General features: G+C 36.7%; 1 protein-coding gene across 8 annotated transcripts in view; it reads right to left on the minus strand.

The window, feature by feature from the left end:
• The window catches only part of RBBP8 (RB binding protein 8, endonuclease), a 114000-nt gene that overhangs the window by 48486 nt on the left and 40812 nt on the right, over window positions 1-24702 (minus strand). For all 8 annotated transcript variants that reach the window (XM_032293212.1, XM_032293214.1, XM_032293215.1 and 5 more), the window contains 3 exons: window positions 20673-20768; window positions 9364-9476; window positions 2544-2610 (listed from right to left, as the gene is read on the minus strand). In XM_032293212.1, coding sequence (XP_032149103.1) covers window positions 2544-2610; window positions 9364-9476; window positions 20673-20768 — 276 coding nt within the window. The remainder of the gene's footprint in view (window positions 1-2543; window positions 2611-9363; window positions 9477-20672; window positions 20769-24702) is intronic.

The following is a 24702-nucleotide window of genomic DNA, read 5'->3' on the forward strand; positions in this document are numbered from 1 at the left end:
TCCTAAAACAAAGAGAGTGATGACCTCAATACCTAGCTTATTTATATATATATTTAACTTTATAATGGCAAAATTTTACTGAATAATTTTGTTGTCACTAATAACCGTTCTACCATATAAGCCATCTGTAACATCAAAACTAGCTCAGAAGAGTTAGAGTTACTGCATTTAACAAGCAGAAGCATAAGTCAAATAACATTTTTTCTAAAGTTCAGGGGAATTTCAGGCACAAATAGCATAATAGGATAGTGGTTTAAGTTGTCAGAGAAAACTAGGTTGCCTTTACAAGACCATATTTGCTTTAAAAAAAAAAACTGCGAAGCAAATGCAATTTGTTTGAGACCAAGCTACAAAAGAAGTTGGTTCATGAGAATCACAACTATCTGAAATTTTAGAAGAGAATAAAAGACACAATCAGATCATCTCCTATACTCTTTTGACTAAGCATGTCCTAAATAAAATATATGTCTTGAGCTCATCTATATGATTACTCTTTCCTATAATTTCAAACTTTAGGCTTTCCTTCTTTTCTAAAATATCAATGAGCTTTAACAGGAAAATGTGTATGTTTGAGAACGCTGAAAATTAATTCTAAACTAATTAGAATTCACATTTCTACCAAGCAAATGACATGATATAGTTTCAATATAATTTATACACGTTGGTTTCTACTTCTACACACTTGGTATCTCACCGTTTTGGTACTCATAAAGATCAAGGCTGATGTGTTCAAAATACCGTAAGCTATGTATATACATAATCACTTCATATAAAGTAATGTAAGTCAACAATCACTTATCTGAAATCCTTGGAACCAGATGGGATTCTAAATTCTAAATTTTTTTTTTTAATGAAAGATAATACAGAGCATACATACATAATTACATACTAGCTCCAGTGGAATACAAAGCATCATCCTGTAATCAAACCCATTGATTTTTCACAGCAAAACATGAATACTCACATGAAGTGGGATAAAATCTATAAATAGCATTCTGCCATTGCAGTGAAGTTAGGTTGTGAATAACATTTCAAAAATAACCCTTTGGGTTTTGGAGTTATATGTAACAGATTGTGGATCTGTGTCCCATGTTCTCTCTTTATTATATTGCATTATTAATATTAGAAAGTGTTGACATTTTCTTATAAACATTTTGTAACTTCAGTCTGATTCCATAGGTTCTTTTCCTTATCTATTATCTCTCCTCAAAAAGTAGACTGATCACATGGGAGGAATATCAGAATTCTATTGGATATCCATAATACTAAAAGTATACTGGTAAGAATGATAATTCCATTTGCGAGATGTGTTTATACATAAATAACTATTCTAAGCCAAATAGTATGTTTCATCTACATAGTTTTACCGAAGTTTTGTAATGTCTACTCAAACGCAACATGATCTTTAGGAACTCTATAATGCCATTAGGACCATACTGAATCCTGAGTTTTCAAAAATAGTACATAAGCTTTATATAAATGGGAACTGAAAGCTAGTCATATCTCTGCTCTGCATTAGTCAGATCATATCTAGAAAAATACTCTGGCTGGGTGCAGTGGCTCCCGCCTGTAATCCCAGCACTTTGGAAGCTGAGGTGTGTGGACTCCCTGAGGTCAGGAGTTCAAGACCAGCCTGGCCAACATGGTGAAACCCTGTCTCTACCAAAAATACAAAAGTTAGCAGGGAATGGTGGTGCACACCTGTAATCTCAGCTACTCAGGAGGCTGAGGCAGGAGAATTGCTCTAATTCAGGAGGCAGAGGTTGAGGTTGCAGTGAGCCAAGACTGCACCACTACACTCCAGCCTCAGCGACAGAGTGAGATTCTGTCTCAAAAAAAAAAAAAAAAAAAAGATAAAAAAAAAAAAAAAGAAAAGGAAAAACATCCAGTGTTGGATAAAGGAAAAAATATATATATATATGGGTCTGAGTGATAGTCCTATTACCTACTAGCTATAAGATGATAGGCAAGTTACTTGACTTTGTGACCTTTGATTTCCCCATTTGTAAAGTGAGGATAATAAAACTACTTTGCAGAGCCACAGTGAGAATTAGAAATAATAAACATAAAACACACATAAGAGGAAGTGGCACATAAGATCAAGAGATAAAAGCTACTGTTTTTATTCTTTAAGAGAAAGGGAAGAAGAATAGAGGAAGGAAGAAGTTCTACAGGCCTAAGTACTATATAAGAGAAAACATTCAGTTGGCTCTTATGAAGTTTCTGGGACAGGGCTGGAAGGGAGCTAACAAGACTCAACATCTGTTTGAAATATAAGTATTTTAATAATGTATTATTTATAATAAATCATTATAAAAATTAAAATGTTTTAGCTGCAATGTTGACAGTTGACACTTTATTCAAGCATTAATCTAAGAAATGCATTCATACTATACTCTCAAAACACAAAAATGTAGTGATTTTTGTATTTTTTAATTGCAGAACACTTCATAATTTTAAAAATGAAATCTGCAACTCATCATATCGTCATGGTTTGTATAGCTAAGTAAAATAAAGGAAAAAGGTTGGGGGAAAATACTTACTCAATTTTCTGCTGCAGTTGTTCAGAAAGCTTTTTATTTTCTTCCTGTAGAGTATTCCTTTCATTCACTGAAAACAACGTGAAAAAGAAGGCAAATAATATATTTATATTAACATCTATGTCAGTCTTTCAAATAAATTATGACAGCATTTATGAAGAAATTAGGACTTCTAATAATCCTAAATCATAATGTTTATTCAGGGTTAACACTAGTGTGCAAAACTAATTTGCTATTAGGTAGGGAGTACTACATCTCACACTGTGCCAGTTCCATGTAACTGATTAACTGATAATTTTATGTAATGCTTGCAGGCTTTTAAAAGAGAGAGAGTACCTCGTGTACCACGGAGTACAATTATTCATACTGAAGACAAGAAAGAATTCCATCTGGTTACTCAGTCCCACTAATTTCAAATACCATTTTAGCAAAAGTCACTTATTTTGAAATTAATTTGATCATAAAAATAAAATAGGCTGGGTGCAGTGACTCACACCTGTAATCCCAGCACTTTGGGAGGCTGAGGTGGGTGGATCACTTGAGGTGAGGAGTTTGAGACCAGCCTAGCCATCATGGTGACACCCTGTCGCTACCAAAGCTACAAAAATTAGCCAGGCATGATGGCGTGTGCCTGTAATCTCACTTACTCAAGGTGGAGGCAAGAGAATCACTTGGACCCAGGAGGTGGAGGTTGTAGTGAGCCAAGATCACGCCACTGCACTCCAGCCTAGGTGACAGAGTGGCAGTCTCCCAGGGGAAAAAAAAAAGCTGAATATCAGTGTAATTTTTATAACAAACACACTTATCAAGTCAAATTTTCATCTGAGTCATACTCTGTGTTTCATGAATAATTATGGTATCAGTTAAATATATCCACTGAAGTAGTATCTGTTTGAATCTCCACCAAATTTTTCTATCTATATTTATTTAATTTATAAAGCAGAAATCTAGTTGTGGGCTGTAATTTCCACTGGAACCAGCATAAAACTCTCATCAATGCTTAGTATGATGTCACTGGTAAAGTATGTGTTTTAGCAAAAGGAGTATATCTCAGAAATCAAGTCACAGTAAATACAATGAACTTTTACCAAAGAAGGTTAATCATATTCTAAAAATCTGTTAATAATTTAGTGGTTTATAAGTCTAAACACATTTTCTTACACTGGGTACATTTTTTGAACTATCTACAACATGTGAAGTTATTAAACTACTTTTGTGGAGGATCCAAAAAAATTAAGATATAGACAGTAACCTAAAGCAATGTGTAGTCTAATAAAGGAGACAAGATATTATATAAACATGTTTTATAGGTTTAAAAGTGACAAGGGCATTAGAGAAGTACAAATAAAGTCCCAAGGAAATTTCCAAGGAGAAAGAGGTTACTTTGTGCCTTCGAGAAGATAAGGAAGGCATGCATCAAAGAAAGAGCAACTGAGCTGGACAGGAGACTATTCTACAGAGAGAATCAGTGGAACAGAGAAAGACTGGGTATAATAAATGGTAGAAAGCTTCAATAGCAGGCTAAGAAATTAAAACTTTATCTTACAGATTACGAGGAATCATTTTTCATGGATGAATAATGGGAAGATTGATTTGTTAGTACATATAGCATATACCAATGTGAGAAGAAAGTATTGACAGCCAGGCGCAGCGGCTTGTGCCTGCAATCTCAGCAGTTTGGGAGGCGGAGGCAGATGGATCACGAGGTCAGGAGTTCGAGACTAGTCTGACCAACATGGTGAAACGCTGTTTCTACTAAAAATACAAAAATTAGCCGGGTGTGGTGGTAGGCACCTGTAATCCCAACTACTCAGGAGGCTGAGGCAGGAGAATTGCTTAAACTCTGGAGGCGGAGGTTGCAGTGAACTGAGACTGCGCCACTGCACTCCAGCCTGGGCGACAGAGTGAGACTTCATCTCAAAAAAAAAAAGTATCGACAAGACAAAAAGTCATGTGGTCATTAAAAGAAATGAGTATCTGGACCTATATAGAGGTGTATAAATAGGAAGTAAAGAGCAGTAAAATCAGTAGTATTTGGCAACTTATTCTTTGTAGGGCAGACAGAAGTCAAAGATGACCTCAGATTTCTGATTAAGATGGTTTACTTGATTTTCCCTCTCCAAATCCAAATAAAATGACAACACTCTAAAACAACTCTACTGCAATATTAAAAAGCCAGAAAGGGTGTCACTAGCAGATCAGAACTATAAACAATTTATGAAATATTTAAAAATAGGCTCAGATTGATGGTAAAATCCAAAGAAAAAGGGCCTTTAAAAAAGGGAGTTTTCCAAGCAGGATCTCATATCAATTCTAGTATCAGAGGCAGTACAGCCCACAGATTGCTAAATGGGTAAATAAAGGGTGCCTAATAGTTGCCCTTAGGCTGTAAGTTGTGAGGATAAATGTCTAGAAGTTTTGACATTAGAGTTATTAATAAATACTGAGACAAGGAAATCAGAGCAGTGCTCCCAAGTAACTTAGAGTGGACACGAGAGAAGGCACCTTCACATTCAGAAGATGAACTATCCATATAGAAAAGCTCTCTAACTAGGTGTCCTTTTCTCCCATTTTCAGTCATTAAAGTAAGGTCCCAGTAAGATTTACTATCAGCAAGGTAAGGATTCTCCCTTGGGCTAATTAAAAGGAACTTTTACTTAAAAGTAATTTTTTAAAAAGTATATAGCTTGTTAGGGCTAAAAAAAAAAAAAAAACTATAAAGAAATGAAATACTGGGCAAAAGCAGCATGTAAGAGGAGAAGATCAAAGTTAAGTGCTTTAAAATACTTGTATTATTCAGAAGAGAATTAAGATTTTAACTTTAAAAATGCATAAGGTGGATCAACTTAGGTCAGGAGTTCGAGACTAGCCTGTTCAACATGGTGAAACCCCATCTCTACTAAAAATGCAAAATTTAGCTGGGTGTGGTCACACGTGCCTATAATCCCAGCTACTCAGGAGGCTGAGGCAAGAGAATCACCTGAACCCAGGAGACAGAGGTTGCAGTAAGCAGAGATAGCATCACTGCACTCCAGCCTGAGAGACAGAGTGAGACTCCATCTCAAGAGAAAAAAAAAAAAGCATTTTAGAAGTTCAAGGTTGATCAAAAAGAATAGAAAGAAATTTTCAAACAAAAAATGAAGTAAGAAGGCTAATACCCTCAAAATTCAGTAACTGGAAAAAGTAACACCAAAAAAGCAAGAAAAATGACAAGAAGAAAAACGAAGCATATGAAAAAAGAGATTCTGGGAGGGTGGCAGCAGTGATAGTATTCTTTCAATCTCTCCAAATCACAACAGATAGAAACACTAACAATTCATAATCCTAAAGCCCTTAGTGTCATGTATTCTTAAAACAACTTTGTTTGGGATTTCACCTTCATAACTTTCCTATTACTCAAATTGTACAAATTTGAAATTTTAACATATGCTTATGAAATATTTTATCTATCTTCCTGTCTATACATTTCCTAGTTCCGGCCAGGTGTGATGGTTCATGCTTGTAATCTCAGCACTTTGGGAGGCTGAGGTGGGTAGATCACAAGGTCAGGGTTTAAGACCAGTCTGGCCAAGACGGTGAAACCCCGTCTCCACTAAAAATACAAAAAAATTAGCTGGTGTGGTGGCAGGCACCTGTAATCCTAGCTACTTGGGAGGCTGAGGCAGAGAATCTTTTGAACCAGGAGGCGAAGGTTACAGTGAGAAGAGATTGTGCCACTGCACTCCAGCCTGGGCAACAGTGCGAGACTCCATCTCAAAAAAAAAAAAGAGAGAAATTAAACATTGGTTCAGCATAGAAAAGCTATCAGTAAAACTCACATGAACAGATGCTAAGAATTTTATAAATTCACAATTAAGCAAAACTTAGCAAAGGAGGCATAGAAGAAAATGTCCATAACTTAATTTCATGTATCTACTAGAAGGCCACAGCACACTTAAAGGTAATATATTCTAGTCTTCCCTTATGTAACAACTGCTATTCTGGGCAGCATCCTAAAGCCCCTTAGGCCAATGAAGTATGTAAAGAAAAACAATCACCAAAAGAAACTATAAAAATTATTAAAGAAAAAATAAAATTGTCACCATTTGCAAATGCTATTTTTACCTAGACAATTGGCAACAAAATAAAGTTAATGAAAGAGGTCAGAAAGGTTGCCTGACATAAGGCTTCAAATCCTTAGTCATCTTCCAATGATGGGGATGAGCTGGAATGTGGTGGTGGTTCCTAGCTAGTGAGATGGAAGCAAAAGTTATTGGGTGGCTGTTCAAAGCTTTTTTTTTTAAAAAAGACTCTCCTGGCAGGCCCATTTCAGCCTTTTGCTGCTGCTTCTTCCTTCTGGTATGAACGCAGTCACGAGGCCTAAAAAAGTACCTGCCATATTTTGACCATGGGACAGTAAGCTTGAGGATGAGTGGTTGTATACTCTAAAGATGGTAAATTTCTACTTCACACGCCATGTTAAAAATTCCACATGGATTAAATATGCAAATTTACTTGTGTATGTATACATATAGTACAAAAATTGGAGAATATTTTTATATTCTTGAGGGTAGAGAAAGCCTTTCTAAACAAGATAATATACAAAACTTCTACATGCCAAGTAGTTATAAAATGAAGTTGGGTGCGGTGGCTCATGCCTGTAATCCCAGTACTTTGGGAGGCCAAGGCAGGTGGATTGACTGAGGTTGGGAGTTTGAGATCAGCCTGACCAATATGATGAAACCCTGTCTCTTACTAAAAATACAAAAATTAGCTGGGCATGGTGGTGTGCGCCTGTAGTCCCAGATACTCGGGAGGCTGAGGCAGGAGAATTGCTTGAATCCAGGAGGTGGAGGTTGCAGTGAGCCGAGATTGCATCACTGCACTATAGCCTGGGCAACAAGTAACACAATGTCTCAAAGAAAAAAAAAAAATGAAGTCAACAGGTAACAGGTAGAAAATATATGCACAGTATGTCTACCAAAGTGTAATAATCCTACACTAATATGTAAATAACTTAGTTAATTAAAAAATATGAACAGCAAATAGGGCAACTTAAGACTGGGCAAAGAATAAATAAGCCATTCACCCAAGAAGGCGATCATATAAAATAATACTTGACCAGAACAGTAACAGAGAATGCCAATTTTAAAAAAGTATCACTCTTCACCCACCAGATTGAATATTATTAATTTTGCCCAAATATGAAGAAGACATAAGGAAATAAAAATTCTCAAACATTCAAACAAAAAGTTGAGCAGTCCATTAATGTGACAAGAGCTTAAAAACTGACACCTAACTATAGCATACAATGCAGCCATTTAAAAAAATGTTGTCTCATACTTTAACACCTAGACAAGCTTTTTTGCCTGCTTGGAGTTTTTCGCTCTATTTTTTAGATAAAGTTGCTGGAAATATATTAAATATGTAGACATTACTGGAGATTATTTCCAGCAGTACTAACGATAATATGACTGTGGATCTCAACTACGGTTGGCCTTCTGTATCTGTAGGTTCTGAATCTGTGGATAGAAAATATTTGGGAAAAAAAATTCCACAGAGTTCCAAAAAGCAAAACTTGAATTTGTCACACACCGAATACATTTAATTCGCACAAATGAAGTGACGTGTAGAGACTGCATTTGGTATTATAAGTAATCTAGAGAGGATTTAAAGTGTGCAGGAGAATGTGGGTAGGTTATAAGCAAATAGTATGCAACTTTATATAAGGTATTTGAGCATCCAAGGATTTTGGTATGGGTCTGGGTCCTGGAACCAATACCCCACAGAAAAGAAACAACTATATATTTACTGAGATGTAACAATTTTCTACTCATTGATAATATTCTTACATTCCTAAATATATGCACCTGTTCACCTATATACACCACAGAATCTATGTAACAGATATATATATATAACAGTCTTTATATTGACATGTAAAGACTTCCAAGATATAGTCTAAAGTGAAATAACACATTAAAACACAAAGTATAATATGATCCCACTAAAATTCAAAAGAGAAGGGAGGGAAGCAAGGTCTAATAAGGAACAGAGACAGACAAACCTGGACCTAGACAGACACATATCAGACTATTAACTGTAGTTACCTCTGGGAGCAGAATAAAGCTATATTCTTTCTTACCTCTTTTTAAAACAATGAGCATATATTCATATATTCTTGTTTGAATAGCCAGAGGATAACAATATAATTAACAGAAAAAAAATAGAAGGCAGAATTAGTTTGGAAAAGAAGATAATTAATTAGATTTTCAATACATCGATCGTGAGTAGCTTAAGGGAAATCCAGGTGATGGTCACCAAAAGAAACAAATGGTTAAAAGAGAATTAAGGTTAACGTAAGTATTAAAAGCTAAAAGAAGGCAGCTAAGAATGTAGAAAAACTCTACAGTCAATAGGTAAGGAGAATAAACTGAAAACAGTATACTTATAAAAACAGTATGTCGTGAATACCAAGAGAGAAACCAAGTATAGAATACTAAATTGCCTGCTTTGTTTTTTTTACTAAGTACTAAAGTTACATGAAATAAGATAAAACTAAAGAAGCAAATATGGACATGTCCAACAAAAAACCTACTTCTTATCTTAGAACAGATGACTTTAAGACCAATGTGGACAGTATTTGCACAACCTTTTTGTATCCTATTTCTTAATAAAATAAGCATGAGATTAAATCTACAAAAAGTACAAAAAAGGACATTTGAACTTTTACTAAATAAGGAAAAACATATGTAAACAACCATTTGATGACAACCAATTTACTAATAGGTCTTAAAAACAATACACTATACTTTAAATAATTAATAAATTAAAGGAAACTCACTAAGTTCTGTAATAAGTTTAAGGTTCTGCTGCCGGATATTTTCAAACTCTTGCTGTTTTTTCCGCATATGTTCTTCAGTTACTGCACAGCGATCACATAATCCTGCTCTTAACCTATGAAACAAAACAAAGCATTTTTCATCCCTTAAAAGAAATTTCCCTATATTTGAATTCCAAGACTTTCATGAAGATTTAAGGAACTGACTTGACAAATACTGTACAAATAAGCAAGATTAAAGAGGTTATTATACCTTTAACATATTCTTACATAGTCTGAAATCATATCACCATTTTCTTCAGATTGCAGTTCTGATTGCAATTCTATAAAAATCTGCCAATTTAAAACTCAATCTAAAAAAAACCTTATTTATTAAAGAAGCTGACCTTGTTTTAATTTATCATGGTCAAAATATGAACCCTGGTCCAATAACAAGGGGCAGAATTATACCTGAAACAACTTTGCAGCTGCTTTGCTCGGCACAGCATGTCACACATAGTGAGTATTCAATAATATTTTTGAGGAAAAATTAAATTCATCAAAATTTACTTGTTAATATTGGCTGGGCGATGTGGCTCATGCCTGTAATCCTAGCACTTTGGGAGGCTGAGGTGGGCGGATCATGAGGTCAGGAGTTCGACACCAGCCTGGCCAACAGGGTAAAACCCCATCTCTACTAAAAAACACAAAAATTAGCCAGACATAGTGGTGGTTGCCTGTAGTTCCAGCTACTCAGGAGGCTGAGGCAGAAGAAGCTCTTGAACCCAGGAGAAGGTTGCAGTGAGCTGAGATCGTGTCACTGCACTCTAGCCTGAGTGTCAGAGAGAGACTCCATCTCAAAAAAAGAAAAAAAATTTATTTGTCAATATTGTTGAATAAATAAAGGTCAAGAGATACAAGGGGGAAAAAGCCACCTCGTATTTTCCTTTTGTCATTAAAAAAAATTACTATTAAAAATTTACAGTGGATTATGTAAAAAAAAAAATTATGAAATAGCTTTTACTAATTACTTGTGACTGTTGAAGAGAGAAATACATATATTGCATAAGCAGGTGAGGGAGAGGTATATTCCAAAATGTTAATAATAGTTATCTTGTAGGTAACAGTATTATGGTAGATTTTCTCTTCATTTTCCATATTTTTCAAACATTTTCCAATTTTATCATTTATCTAATCAGAAAAAAATATGGTTAAAAAAGAGACACATACCCCACATTAAGAATTCAGGAAATATATTCTAAGATAATAATTTCAACTCAATAACTAAGTCAATAAGATAACAAGTATTTAAGTGTTAGCTGAGTGTGGTGACTCATGCCTGTAATCCCAGCACTTTGGGAGGTGGGTGGATCACCTGAGGTCAGGAGTTCAAGACCAGCCTGGCCAATGTGGCAAAACCTCATCTCTGCTAAAAAAATACAAGAATTAGCCAGGTGTGCTGGCTCATGCTTGTAATCCCAGCTACTTGGGAGGTTGAGGCAGGAGAACTGCTTGAACCTGGGAGGCAGAGAGTGCAGTAAGCCAAAATTGTGCTGTTGCACTCTGGCCTGGGTGACAGAGTGAGACTCTTTTTCAAAAAAAAGAAAAAAAAAAGATAATACGTATGTAAGTGTCTGTGGCAGTCACAGCATGGTAGTATATGCCACAAATTTTAAAATAAATTACAGAGATAAAACATGAAAAGTATAGAATGAAATCAAAGCTAAATAAAAGAACAAAGACTTTTTTTTTTTTTTTAAATGAGAAAGGGTCTGACTATGTTGCCCAGACTGGTCTCAAACTCTGGAGCTCAAGTGATCCTCTCACCTTGGCCTCCCAAAGTACTGGGATTATAGGCATAAATTACTATGCCTGGCCAGAACCCAAATGTTTTTATACAAAAGTAAAACTCACATGAAACAATGTTGATATAGATGTAAAAATAAAAGATAGGCAGTCATATGTAGCATTAGTAGAATTAGAATTTCTAGAATGAATGAACCAACAGCTAGGCATCATGATTTAAGTAAAATACAGTCTAAAGGCAGGAATTGGATTAGGAGCCTTAAAATCACACTGTATAAAGAACACCATTTAAGATGGCAAAGTGAACACTTGCATGTATTTTAACTCCTTTCCAAAATCTCATAAAATTATAGTAAAGATATATCTATATTTTAAAGTCACAAACACATAAGGACAAGAAGAAGAACTGAAGAGAAAACGAAACAGAAAACGAAGGCAAAGCAGCTGGTAGACAAATAGAAAGTGATCTGAGAATGCTAAATCCTAAGCTAATGATGGGAAAAGCTGAGAATTGCATTGTCCAGGTATAGTAGACACAGCCAAATGTGGCTATTTCAATTTAAATAAATAAAAATAAAAATTGAGCTTATCAGTTACAGTCAGTGCTCAGCAGCCACACGTCTACTTGCTACCATATTGAACAGCGCAGATTTAGAACATTTCCATGATCACAGCAAATTCTATTAAACAGCACTCACCTAGAACCAACCTGATTTATGCTGCAAAATTCTCAAAAGGCTAAAAAATTCATTCTAGGAGTGACTGATCAAAAGTATGTTTTAAGAAATTATTATACAAACATTCTCTCCTATATTCTCAGCAGTCAAGTGATTACTCCTTCGACATCCCAGCAGCAGACTGGAGTTTTAATCTTTAGACAGTCTAAAACAGAGAGTATCTGATCTGGGAGCCATGAGGTTCAGGTAGGAGTAGGAGTACAATAATAAATACACACACACACACACACACACACACACACAGACACTCCAACCCCCCAAATTCTCAAGATTCCAGTCTAGGCCCTCATCATCTACTTGGCTCCAAGAACACTGGGAGTCAGCCCTATTATACATTCTAGAAAACAGAATTAAGGAGTCTTCTCTAGGAAATCTGACCAACCTGACAGGAAAGACCTAAAAATACTGACATTAGGGTATCTTCAATGAAACAGACCAGCCAGATCACTCTAACAGTAAATCTCACAGTCTACAGTTCTTTTTTTTTTTTTTTTTTTTTTTTTTTGAGACGGAGTTTCGCTCTCGTTACCCAGGCTGGAGTGCAATGGCGCCATCTTGGCTCACCGCAACCTCTGCCTCCTGGGTTCAGGCAATTCTCCTGTCTCAGCCTCCTGAGTAGCTGGGATTACAGGCACGCGCCACCATGCCCAGCTAATTTTTGTATTTTTAGTAGAGATGGGGTTTCACCATGTTGACCAGGATGGTCTCGATCTCTTGACCTCGTGATCCACCCGCCTCCGCCTCCCAAAGTGCTGGGATTACAGGCGTGAGCCACCGCGCCCGGCCACAGTCTACAGTTCTACCCATGCCCTCGGAGCTTCCGATTACTTTATTCCCATCTCTTAAATATAACAGATAACCAAGTATCAAAAGGCATCTGAGAAAAGCTTGTAAATTATAAGAAACCAAAGCACACAAGACATTAAAAAAAAAAATCAGGAAGAAATAATAAGCCATACAGAAAGAAAAAGAAAAAAAAACACCATCACTATCACAACCATCAAATTATAAAGAATACAGTACGCCCTTAACAGCATTGATAGGTTCTTAGAAACTGTGACTTTAAGTGATATGATGCATAACCAAGCTAATTTTTTTCCCTCACTGTTAAAATGAAACTATGTCAAAGTAAAGGATATTATTTGAAGACTGCTGTAGGTCATTTCTTTTAAAGTCACAGTTTCCAAGAACCTATCTACAATGTTAAGCAAGGATGTACTATGTTCTAGAGGTAAGAAAAGATATAAAAACTATAAAATGAAAATGGGATTGCCATAAAAGGAAATATTCTGAGAACAAAAAAGAGACTTTAAAAATTAAAAATAGTATCCAGGTGTGGCAATTCTTGCCTGTAATCCCAGCATTTTGGGAGGTTGAGGCAAGAGAATTAATTGCTTGAAGCCAGGAGTTCAAGACCCGTACGGGCAACACAGTGAGATCTTATCGATATTTAAACAAACCCCCTGAAAAAAAATTAAAAATTAAAAATATTAAGATTTTTTAATTAAAAATTAAAAAATAGAAGGTAAGAAAGTAAAGCTAAGAAAATCTACCCAAAAAGTAATGTAAAAATGCAAAAATAAAATAGAAAAGATAAAACTGGGGAATTATTCTAGGTCTATCATATAAACAAAAGGAGTTCCTGAAAGAGCAAGGAAGGGTAGGAGGAGATTTGAGGCATTGTGGGGAACAGTGAAGAAAATCAAGAACACTGCCCACTCCTTAAAGGACTAAAGAAAAATCAAAAAACAAAACCCAAGTCTCCAGCACAATGGGTGTTAACAGATTCAAACAAAACAGCTCATCATTATGAAATTTCTGGATGCTGCAGACAAAGATAAGAGCCTATAAGCTTTCAGAAGAGAAACAAATTTTAAAAAAGGGTACACAGAAAAGATAAATAATCAGAATAGAGATGGGAGGATTGCTTGAGGCCAGGACAAGCCTGGTTAACAGGAGAGATCCCATCTCAAAAACAAAAAAGACTAACAGCACTGTTTTGGTTGGGGACTGTGGGGAAAAAAGAACTCAGAATAGTGTGGGATTTCAACAGCAACATCAGAAGCTAAAAGAAGTAACTGGGAATTCTGAAAGAAAATTATTTCCAACCTAAACCTATATTCTCCAACTATTAATTCAACCAAAATTTTCAGACATATAAAAATCTCAAAAATGTTGCCTCCTATCATTAATTTTTTTTTTAAGCATGACAATGGTACTTTTTGTTTTTTGGGGTTTTTTTTGAGGCAAGGTCTCAAAATGGTAGTAAGAAGGACTAGTTGGAATAAAGATGAAACAAGAATGGCCACAGTAACTGTTGAAACCAAGTGATGGGTACACTGGAGTTGGTTCTACTATTAGGTCTACTTTTATACATGTGTGATTTTCTAAAATAAACTTTTTTTTTTACGTCCCATACACTCTGTCTCAGAAATCTACTGAAGGAGGCATTCTACCAAAATAAGGAAGAACAGAAAAGAATAAGTCCTAGGTATATGAAAAAGGAAAGCAGTAAAAGGAACCTCTGATGATCACTATATAGCGGGTAAAGAGGACAGTGTCCAAACTGAAGCAGATCAGAGCCTCCAAAACAGGTCTGTTTAAAAAGGTGAAACGACAGAAGATACAACCCGTCTAAACACCTTGATACATTTATATAAATGATAGAACATTGTGGTTGGACTACTGGTTGGTAAGAAGAACACCAAGCATATGAAAAAAAGGTCCATCATAAACACTATGGACAATAAAAATTTGCACAGGAAGAAAAAACACAGTTTACAGTATGTCTCAGCTTTGGACTGCATTTACATAATCATAATAAAATAAAAACTGAATAGGGATCTAACCAAAATTATTATACACTATATAGGAGGAAGAGGGAAATGGGAATGGCATCTATGTAGAAAGCAGAAAAAGAAAACCCACCTAAGTCAAGAAAAATTTGTAAATAGCAACATAAACATTTTAAAAAAGATTTTTGAGGTAAACAGCACAAAAATATGAAGAACTGAAAACAACTGCTTCTGAAGAAGGGAAAACTGGAAAGAAGGAGAATAGCGGATTTCTTTTTTATTAACCTTGCAAAACACTATTTCAATCTTTAAACTATGAGCTTGATGATAGACTGGACAAGGAAAATGTGGCACATATACACCATGGAATACTATGCAGCCATAAAAAATGATAAGTTCATGTCCTTTGTAGGGATGTGGATAAACCTGGAAACCATCATTCTCAGCAAACTGACACAAGAACAGAAAATCAAACACCGAATGTTTTTACTCATAGGCAGGTGTTGAACGATGAGAACACATGGACACAGGGAGGGGAGCATCACACACTGGAGTCTGTTGAGGTGGCTAAGGGAGGGACAGCAGAGGGTAGGGAGAGATAACATGGGGAAATATGTCAGATATAGGTGACAGGGGGATGGAGGCAGCAAACCTGTATGTACTTATACAACAATCCTGCATCATCTGCACATGTACCCCAGAACCTAAAGTACCAAAAAACAAAACCAAAAAACAAAAATGATGGAAGGAAACAAGGATAGTAGAAAAGATAACCGGGGGCACTTGGCAGCTATCTTTTTTTTTTTTTTTTTTGAGGTGGAGTCTTGCTCTGTCGCCAGGCTGGAATGCAGTGGCGTGATCTCAGCTCACTGCAATGTCTGCCTCCCGGGTTCAAGCGATTTCCCTGCCTCAGCCTCCTGAGTAGTTGGAACTACAGGTGCCCGCCACCATGGCTGACTAACTTTTTTTTTTTTTTGTATTTTAGTAAAGACAGGGTTTCACCATGGTCAGGATGGTCTTGATCTCCTGACCTCGTGATCCGCCCTCCTTGGCCTCTCAAACTGCTGGGATAATAGGCACGACCCACTGTGTCAGCCTATTTTTTTTTTCATATTCAAGTAACTTTTATTACAGTATACTATTACAACTGTTCTATTTTATGATTATTGTTTTTAATCTGTGTTTAATTTATAAATTGGGTACTGTAAATATGTATACACAAAAAATAGTATATATAGGGTTTAGTATTATTTGTGGTTTCAGGCATCCTCTGGGGGTCTTGGAATGTATCCCCTATGGATATGGGGGAACTACTATACATAAAAAAGTAGGTTAAATTACAAATAGAAAAAAGGAGGTTATTTTTACATATGCTAAAGAAGTGTATTCATGGACTGAATCCATCCTTCATTCACAGGATTTAAGTCCACAATGTTTTTTATTATTTCAGCTCTTTCTTTACTGTGTAGCCAAACGTCGACTTTTTTTCTTCCTCCTTTGTCTCTCTCTCTCTCTCTCTCTCTTTTTTTCTTTGAGACAGAGTCTCGCTCTGTAGGCCAGGCTGAAGTGCAGTGGCATGATCTCAGGTGACTGCAACTTCCACCTCCTGGGTTCAAGCAATTCTCTTGCCTCAACCTCCCGAGTAGCTGGGACTACAGGAGCACACTGCCACACCCAGCTAATATTTTGTATTTTTTTCTTTTTTTTTTTTTTTAAGTAGAGACAGGGTTTTACCATGTTGCCCAGGCTAGTTGTGAGCTCCTGTGCTCAGGCAATCTGCCCGCCTCAGCCTCCCAAAGAGCTGAGATTACAGGCGTGAGCCACCATGCCCAGCCTTGTATTTTTACTTCTACAGTCAATCACCAATTCTGGGTTTCTGCAAGTCTGACCATGTTTTTTTCTCTGATGTGCAATGGTCTGTTTCCTCTTTGTAACATACTGTCTCTCTAATCTAGAATACTTCACTCATCCCTCTATTCCTTTTAGGCAACTTCATTATGCTTGTTGATTTCCTACTCTGAATGAAGGTCTGTTCTTTTGGCTGAAATTAGAAAGATGAGAAATATCAGTACAATTGTTTGACTTGGAATTTGGTAGAAGAGACATAATAAAAAGTAGACCAAAAAAAAAAAAAAGGAGAGAAAGTAAAATAAGTAGTATAGCGTATTAGAAGGTGGTATGTGCTTTGGGGCCGGGCACAATGGCTCACACCTATAATTCCAGCACTTTGGGAGGCCAAGGCACATGGATCACTTGAGGCCAGGAGATCAAGACTAGCCTCGCCAACATGGTAAAACCCTGTCTATAAGAAAAATGTAAAAAAAATTAGCTGGACACAGTGGCATACACCTGTAGTCACAGCTACTAGGGAGCTGAGGCTGGGGTTGGGGAGGAGGGTGTCTCTGTGTGTGTGTGAGTCAGGGGAACTGCTTGAACTCAAGAGGCAGAGGTTGCAGTGAGCCTAGATTGAGCCATTGCACTCCAGCCTGGGTGACAGAGTGAGACTCTGTCTCAAAAACAAAACAAAACAAACAAACAAACAAACAAAAAAAGAAGGTGATACGTGCTTTGGGAGGAAACAAATCACAGAGGGAGACAGGAGGTCTAGCTAAGTTAGGGAACTTGGTGCAATTTTAAATAGGCTATTGAGGAAAAACTTCACTGTGAAGTTAACATTTGAAAAGAAATGTAAATGATGAGAGGGAGTTTTTCTTTTTTTTTTCTGGCTCTTGTTGCCCAGCCTGGAGTGCAATGGCGTGATCTCAGCTCACCGCAACCTCCGCCTCCCGGGTTCAAGTGATTCTCCTACCTCAGTCTCCCAAGTAGCTGGGATTACAGGCATCTGCCACCATGCCTAGCTAATTTTGTATTTTCAGTAGAGACAGGATTTCTCCGTGTTGGTCAGGCTGGTCTCGACCTCCTGACCTAAGGTGATCCGCCCGCCTGGGCCTCCCAAAATGCTGGGATTACAGGCATGAGCCACCGAGCCTGCCTGGGAGTGAGTTTTAAGAATACCTGCAAGAGACTGTGACAGATAAAAAGAGTATAGAGTATAAAATTCCTACAGCTGAAACATGCCTGGACTGTTAAAGAAGTGTCAAGGAGGCCAGTATAACTTCAGTAATGTAAGCAAAGAGGAAAATCAGTAGGAGGGAAAAAAAAAAAGTCAGAAAGGTACTGAGGGGTGACAGCTGTCTAAATATCCGAAAAATTAATCATATGAAAGAGATTTATGATCTAAGGGAATAAAACTAGGACCAACGGGCAGCAATTCTACAGATATCTACCTACTATAAAGAAAACTTTCCAATTACATTATTTAAGGAAGGAATGTGATACCTAAGAAGGGAGTGATTTCATTTGTCACTGGACATGTTTAAGCACAGAAAAGATGTTCACCCAGAAATTGGGAAAGTAATTTAAACACATGTTGAATAGATCATTAGATCAGTGGTCTCAAAACCTGGCTATTTCTCAAAACCACCTCAGCAGCTTTAAAAGGGAGGGAAGGAAAAAAGAGAGAAAAAATATTTGCAAGCCAGCTGAATCAGAATCTGCAGGGATGGGGCCCAGGAATCTGCTCAGAAGCTTCTCTCCACAGATCCTTAAAGCTTTAGATAAGGATGTCCAATCTTTTGGCTTCCCTGCAAGAACTGTCTTGGGCCACACATAAAATACACTAACACTAACGATAGCTGATAAGCTTAAAAAAAAAAATCACAAACAAATCTCATAATGTTTTAAGAAATTTTACAAATTTGTACTGGGCTGGATTCAAAGCTGTCCTGCGCTGCATGCAGACTGCAGGCCATGGGCTGGACGAGCTTGCTTTAGAACAAGGCACTCTCATTTTCTCCTTCTTGTGTTCTTTTCATGTCTTATCCTTACATTGAGCCATTTTGTTAACAGAGGAAATCTACTGAGACGGATTATACTCCCCTCCACCAGCTTCAGTTTAACCGCTTTAAGTATTATAGAAAATGCCTGAGTACTTAAAATAAAATATAAAACACTGCAGCCGGGCGCAGTGGCTCATGTCTGTAATCCCAGCACTTTGGGAGGCTGAGGCAGGTGGATCACGAGGTCAAGAGATCGAGACCATCCTGGTCAACACGGTGAAACCCCGTCTCTACTAAAAATACAAAAAATTAGCTGGGCATGGTGGCGCGTGCCTGTAATCCCAGCTACTCAGGAGGCTGAGGCAGGAGAATTGCCTGAACCCAGGAGGCGGAGGTTGCGGTGAGCCAAGATGGCGCCATTGCACTCCAGCCTGGGTAACAAGAGCGAAACTCTGTCTCAAAACAAAAAACAAAAAACAAACAAACAATATATATATATACACACACACACACACACACACACTTGCCCTGCCACTCACTCTGGAGTATAAGAAGTATGCCTTGAACCTACGGAACCATCCATGGCTTGTAATAAGTTTTATCATCAGCACTCATTACATGTTTAGCTCTCCTACCCCATAGCTGGGCCCCCAGCTCTTCTACTCATGCTTGGCTTTTAAGTCTGGCTTAAATTCACAGCTAAGAAAAGAGTTAAATAAGGCTAACAGGCATCTGATATTGATGCTGATCTTCTAGCTACACATGCAAGTTTTTCTTTTTTGTCATTCGCTTTTCCTTATTTCTTGCTGATTACTCGTCACATACATGTAATGCTTTTTACAAGTTAAACTAGGAGCTAGTACAAATTTAATTAAACAAACAAAAATGACTAGGTCTATTGGAACTGTTCCTATTTACCAATAATCTTTACTATTTTGAAAAATCATGTCACTGATGAAAAATGTAGTTTGTGTTATCTGAATCATTAATAAACATACTTGTATCAGTCACATTAATGATCACTTTATACCAACTATCTCAACAATTCATCTTTTAGAATATTTACATTCTGATATACTACAAATCAATTTCCTCTATATTGCTGTGATATTTTAAAAATAATTATATATGTAGGTAGTTTACATTATTTAAACTTCATTTCAGGATAGCAAAAATTACATTACAAAAAAGTTTTATAGGCCAAGCACAGTGGGTCACCTAGCACTTTGGGAGGCTGAGGCAGGAGGATCTACAGTGAGCTATTATTGTGCTACTGCACTTCAGCTTGAACAACTGAACGAGACTATCAAAAGAAAAAAAATTTTTTAATAAAGGGAGGCTACAATATGAACATTGATAATCATTTGTCTTTTTTGTGGAGACAGGGTTTTGCTCTGTCACCCAGGCTGGAGTGCAGTGGCATGATCACTGCTCATTGTAGCCTCAACTTCCTGGGCTCAAGTAATCCTCCCACCTCAGCCAACCGAGTAGCTGGGACTACAGGCACTAAGAAACAATTGTGAAGCAGTTTCTGCCTACTTAGAAGTAAAACTGGAATTAAAGCATTAAATCAATTAGAACATCACTATACTACCCTTGAACTTCCACTACATCAAACACCAGAAAAAGATATCATTTAAAGGGTAAACTGACGTGATCTCACAATTAATGAAAATCTGTAAGAATAGATCCTTATTTTCTTTTTTTTTTTTTTTTTTGAGACGGAGTTTCGCTCTTGTTACCCAGGCTGGAGTGCAATGGCGCGATCTCGGCTCACCGCAACCTCCGCCTTCCGGGTTCAGGCAATTCTCCTGCCCCAGCCTCCTGAGTCGCTGGGATTACAGGCACACGCCACCATGCCCAGCTAATTTTTTGTATTTTTTAGTAGAGACGGGGTTTCACCATGTTGACCAGGATGGTCTCGATCTCTTGACCTCGTGATCCACCCGCCTCGGCCTCCCACAGTGCTGGGATTACAGGCTTGAGCCACCGCGCCCGGCCTAGATCCTTATTTTCATAAAGTACTCATTCAAAGGTGAGAGAAGGCTGTGGGAAACATCACTTTCAATACCAAAACTTATTACAAATGAAAAGTCAATGTACTCCTTATTATGGAGGAAATCACTCCTTACTCAAGACCTAAGTGCCAGACTCACCGATCTTCTAAAACTTTAATGGTTTCATGGAGGACTTTCTGCTGCTCCCTCAGCTGTTGATTTTTGGTGAAGAATTCTTCTAGTCTTTGTGCATCTCTAAAGGTGAAAAAATAAATAAGCTTTTCAGAGAAAAATACTCTTAACAGGCTAAGAACTTCACCGTGTCTATGTAATGAATTTCTTGTACCAAAACAAAACAACTGAAAAGGTGAGGTTGGAATATCCTGTAAATCACAGTTCAGATTATACTAAAATTTTCTCTGCAGAGCTCTTGTATTCATACCATAAAGGCATCATGCCACCATTGACTCAATCTTTGTCAAAAAAACCATCAAAATATACATTATTTCATTTTTCATATATTTAATGTAAATAATATTTCTTTGCTCACATCATCTCTTTCAATTATTAAGAACTCATACTTTCTATTTTGCTAATTTCTGTGTTGTTTAAAATGTTTACCTGGTCTTGCTTTTAAGTCAGAGCTTACAGTGAAGTGGAAAACACAAACCCTATACCCAGATGCCACATGGGTTTGAGTCTAGCTCTTCATTTATCAGCTGTGTGACCTGGTACAATTAACCGAACTCTCTGTACCTCACAAAGTATGCATACATTAATATCTACTGCAAAAGGTCTGAGGAATAAGTACTAATGCACGTATTGGATACGGAGCAGTGTAGCACATAGGAGGCTCTGTGTAAGTCTTTGCCATTATGACTTTATAGTGAGAAAACAAACCTGACAAAGACAACTAATATTTTCTTCTACTTAAATCTGATTATCTTCCAAAGTTGCCATATTTTACCCATCATTATTTTTAAAAATCACATTATTATATAAAGTATGCAAATACTTTCATTCTAAGAAAACCTATTAGAAATTTGATTGGGATTTTCTGTATAGTCTTGAAGCTGAAAATATGGGATCATAATGTGATTCAAACACCTTCCCCCAGTCCCTTGAAGGGTCTAAAATATCAAACCAAATAAGAGTGGCAAATTGGTCTGTCATAAAAAGTAAATGTCAAAATGATTGTGTTGCTGGGTACAATGGCTCATGCCTATAATCCCAGCACTTTGGGAGGCCGAGGCGGGTGGATCACGAGGTTAGGAGATCGAGACGACCCTGGCTAACAGGGTGAAACCCCGTCTTTACTAAAAATGCAAAAAATTAGCCAGGTGTGGTGGCATGCGCCTGTAATCCCAGCACTTGGGAGGCTGAGGCAGGAGAATTGCTTGAGCCAGGGAGGTGGAAGTTGCAGTGAGCCCAGATTACACCACTGCACTCTAGCCTGGGCAACAGAGCAAGACTCCATCTCAAAATAAATAAATGGGCCATGTGTGGTGGCTCACACCTATAATCCCAGCACTTTGAGAGCCAAGGCAGGCGGATTACGAGGTAAAGAGATCGAAACCATCCTGGCCAACATAGTGAAACCCCATCTCTACTAAAATATAAAAAATAGCTGGGTGCGGTGGCACGTGCCTGTAGGCCCAGTTACTCAGGAGGCTGAGGCAAGAGATTGGCTTGAACCCAGGAGGTGGAGGTTGCAGTGAGCCAAGATCTTGCCACTGCATTTCAGTCTGGCACCTGGTGACAGAGCAAGACTCTGTCTCAAAAATTAATTAATTAATTAATACATTAATTTAATTAAATGATTGTTTCAAAGTGGCTAGAATATAGTGTCACTGGCAGCAAAGCAGATGAGTAAAACAACTAAGTCAAAATGTCAGGTATCAAATATAGGGGGTACTTCTGGAATTCTGTTGAACAGTTTATATTGACTGAAAAACCAATACATGTAAGAGCAACACATTCTTGCTATACAACAAATATAGTTATGGTAGCATGTAGAGACATTTGAGAACTTGAAAATAACAGACAGTAATACATTGTTGAAGCTTGTTAACTTGGCCATTTCTCATTTAACAAAAATAAATAAATAAAGTATTTCCTAATACTTGTAGAAAATGTATTTAGTTTAGACGGAACACCAGGTTTTCACTGATCTATTCAGCAACTATAACCAGATAACTTGTCTAAGCCTGGGGGCATGATTAAAGTCATGTTCTAACACAGACTGTTAACTGCCAACATCTATTCAAATTTAACATTTAACTTAAATAATCTATATTATAAATACAGTAAATATTAAATTGAAGATTTACAGACATGCTGTGTCTGTAAATATACAGACACATATACACTGTCACTCTTGAGTGAAAAATTAATAGCAAAGGGTTTTTTCTTAAATGATGAACAGAACTCTGTAATAGTAATGAGTTATCTGATTACCCCATATTCATATATTCCATTACTGTTCTATTTAGAATGATTCAGAACATGACAGTATTTGTTTTAAAGCCAAACTATTATGTAGATGAATAACCTAAGTTAAAGTTAAAACTAATTTCAATTACTTCATAAAATATTCAGGTCAAGAAAGTGGTAACATAATAAGCTTTTACTAATTGCAGAAATAATTTAACAAGGTCTTTAAGAAAGCAAATTGATGAATTCCAAACAATGCAAAGAGTCATGCAATTTCAAAAACAGGGAAGTATCTAACATATTAAAGACAGGTCTACTCTGGACCTCATTCAAAGGAAGAGTTATTACTATACCAATCACTAACTTCATTTCTAAGGCAAGCTCAATGCCGTTAGCAGCATTTTACTAAAAACTCAGTATCATTTTCCTAATTGGTGGCCTCTGTCTTTCTAAGGTAACTGACATTTTAAATATTACCTGCATAGGAAGCTGGATAAATCTTGTATTTGAAAACGTAACTGTAATAAGATAGATAACAAACCCTCCTGTCTCTTTTACATAACTATGCACCACATACAACAATTTTCTCATTACTTTGAAATGAGGGGGGAGAACTATAAGGAGAGATAGGAACTAACATGAATAAAATGGACAAAACTTTGTGTTTGAGTTATATTCTCTGTAAAGAAACTTTGTGATAAGGAATCAAAAGTATGAAAACAGTCCTGCACAATTGGAAATTTTTTTTGTCTTTATAATTCTTTAAATTTCTTAATTAAAAAAATTTAAAAGAAAACAAGAGTTTATCTGAAGGTGAGTACTCTATATTCTACAATTTCTAAATTTCTCAGCACCTAAAGAGAATTTTCTTAGTAAGTGTTATAAAGCTGGCTAAATATGGCAGATGTCATCTTTATTATTTCCTCAGCAGAAAATAGTTATTGTTTTTAAGTAACGGCTGGTAATTAGGATGCTCAGATTTGCTAGCTAATAAGATAGTCAATCAGTTAGTAATTAGTTGATATACACTGGAGAAAGCAGATATAGTCAATGCACATAAGCAGTCTAAAAGAATCTGGCTGATCAAGCTCAAGGATAACTTTTCCAACAACTTCACAAGATCCAATAGTCAACAGTGCCACATGTTCCACTTTGTGAATGGTAAAAAAAAAAAGAAGCTTTAACTGTGTGTAGAGGTACCCTTATCATTAAAACATAGGTCCAAAACAATTAACTGAAGAACAAATATTAACAGTATTCTTTTTCTAACTGCTTTTTCCAGGAATCCTTAAGGGCTGAGATACCTTTCAAATCCAGCTATTCTAACAATACAGAGATAACACTGTATATTGTACACTGGGAAGCGGGGATTACAGTAATATAGATAAACCCAAATTCCTGGTCCCACAATACAAACACCTAATTTACTCTAGGGTTGGTAAATAAAGGATCCCTTTAATTATCTGATTACTCAGGGAATTTAGCTACTTACCTATGCTTCCAAAATGTATAACCCCAGGCTACCTGAGTTGTACAGGTACAGAGTAATTATAATATATTTTAAAAGGTTGCTGAGAGAATCAAATACCTCTGTAAACTATACAATAAAGTAAGGCATTATTATCAGCTACTGAGTAACCAGTTGTATTTGCATTCTTTAAAAAAGAATTTTGACACATTATATTTGTACATATTTAGGAGGTACATGTGAAGTTTTTGCTACATACATAGAACGTGTAATAATTAAGTCAGGGTA

Source organism: Sapajus apella, unplaced genomic scaffold (assembly GCF_009761245.1).
Source record: "Sapajus apella isolate SASKATOON/1434 unplaced genomic scaffold, GSC_monkey_1.0 scaffold29, whole genome shotgun sequence".
Taxonomy (NCBI): domain Eukaryota; kingdom Metazoa; phylum Chordata; class Mammalia; order Primates; family Cebidae; genus Sapajus; species Sapajus apella.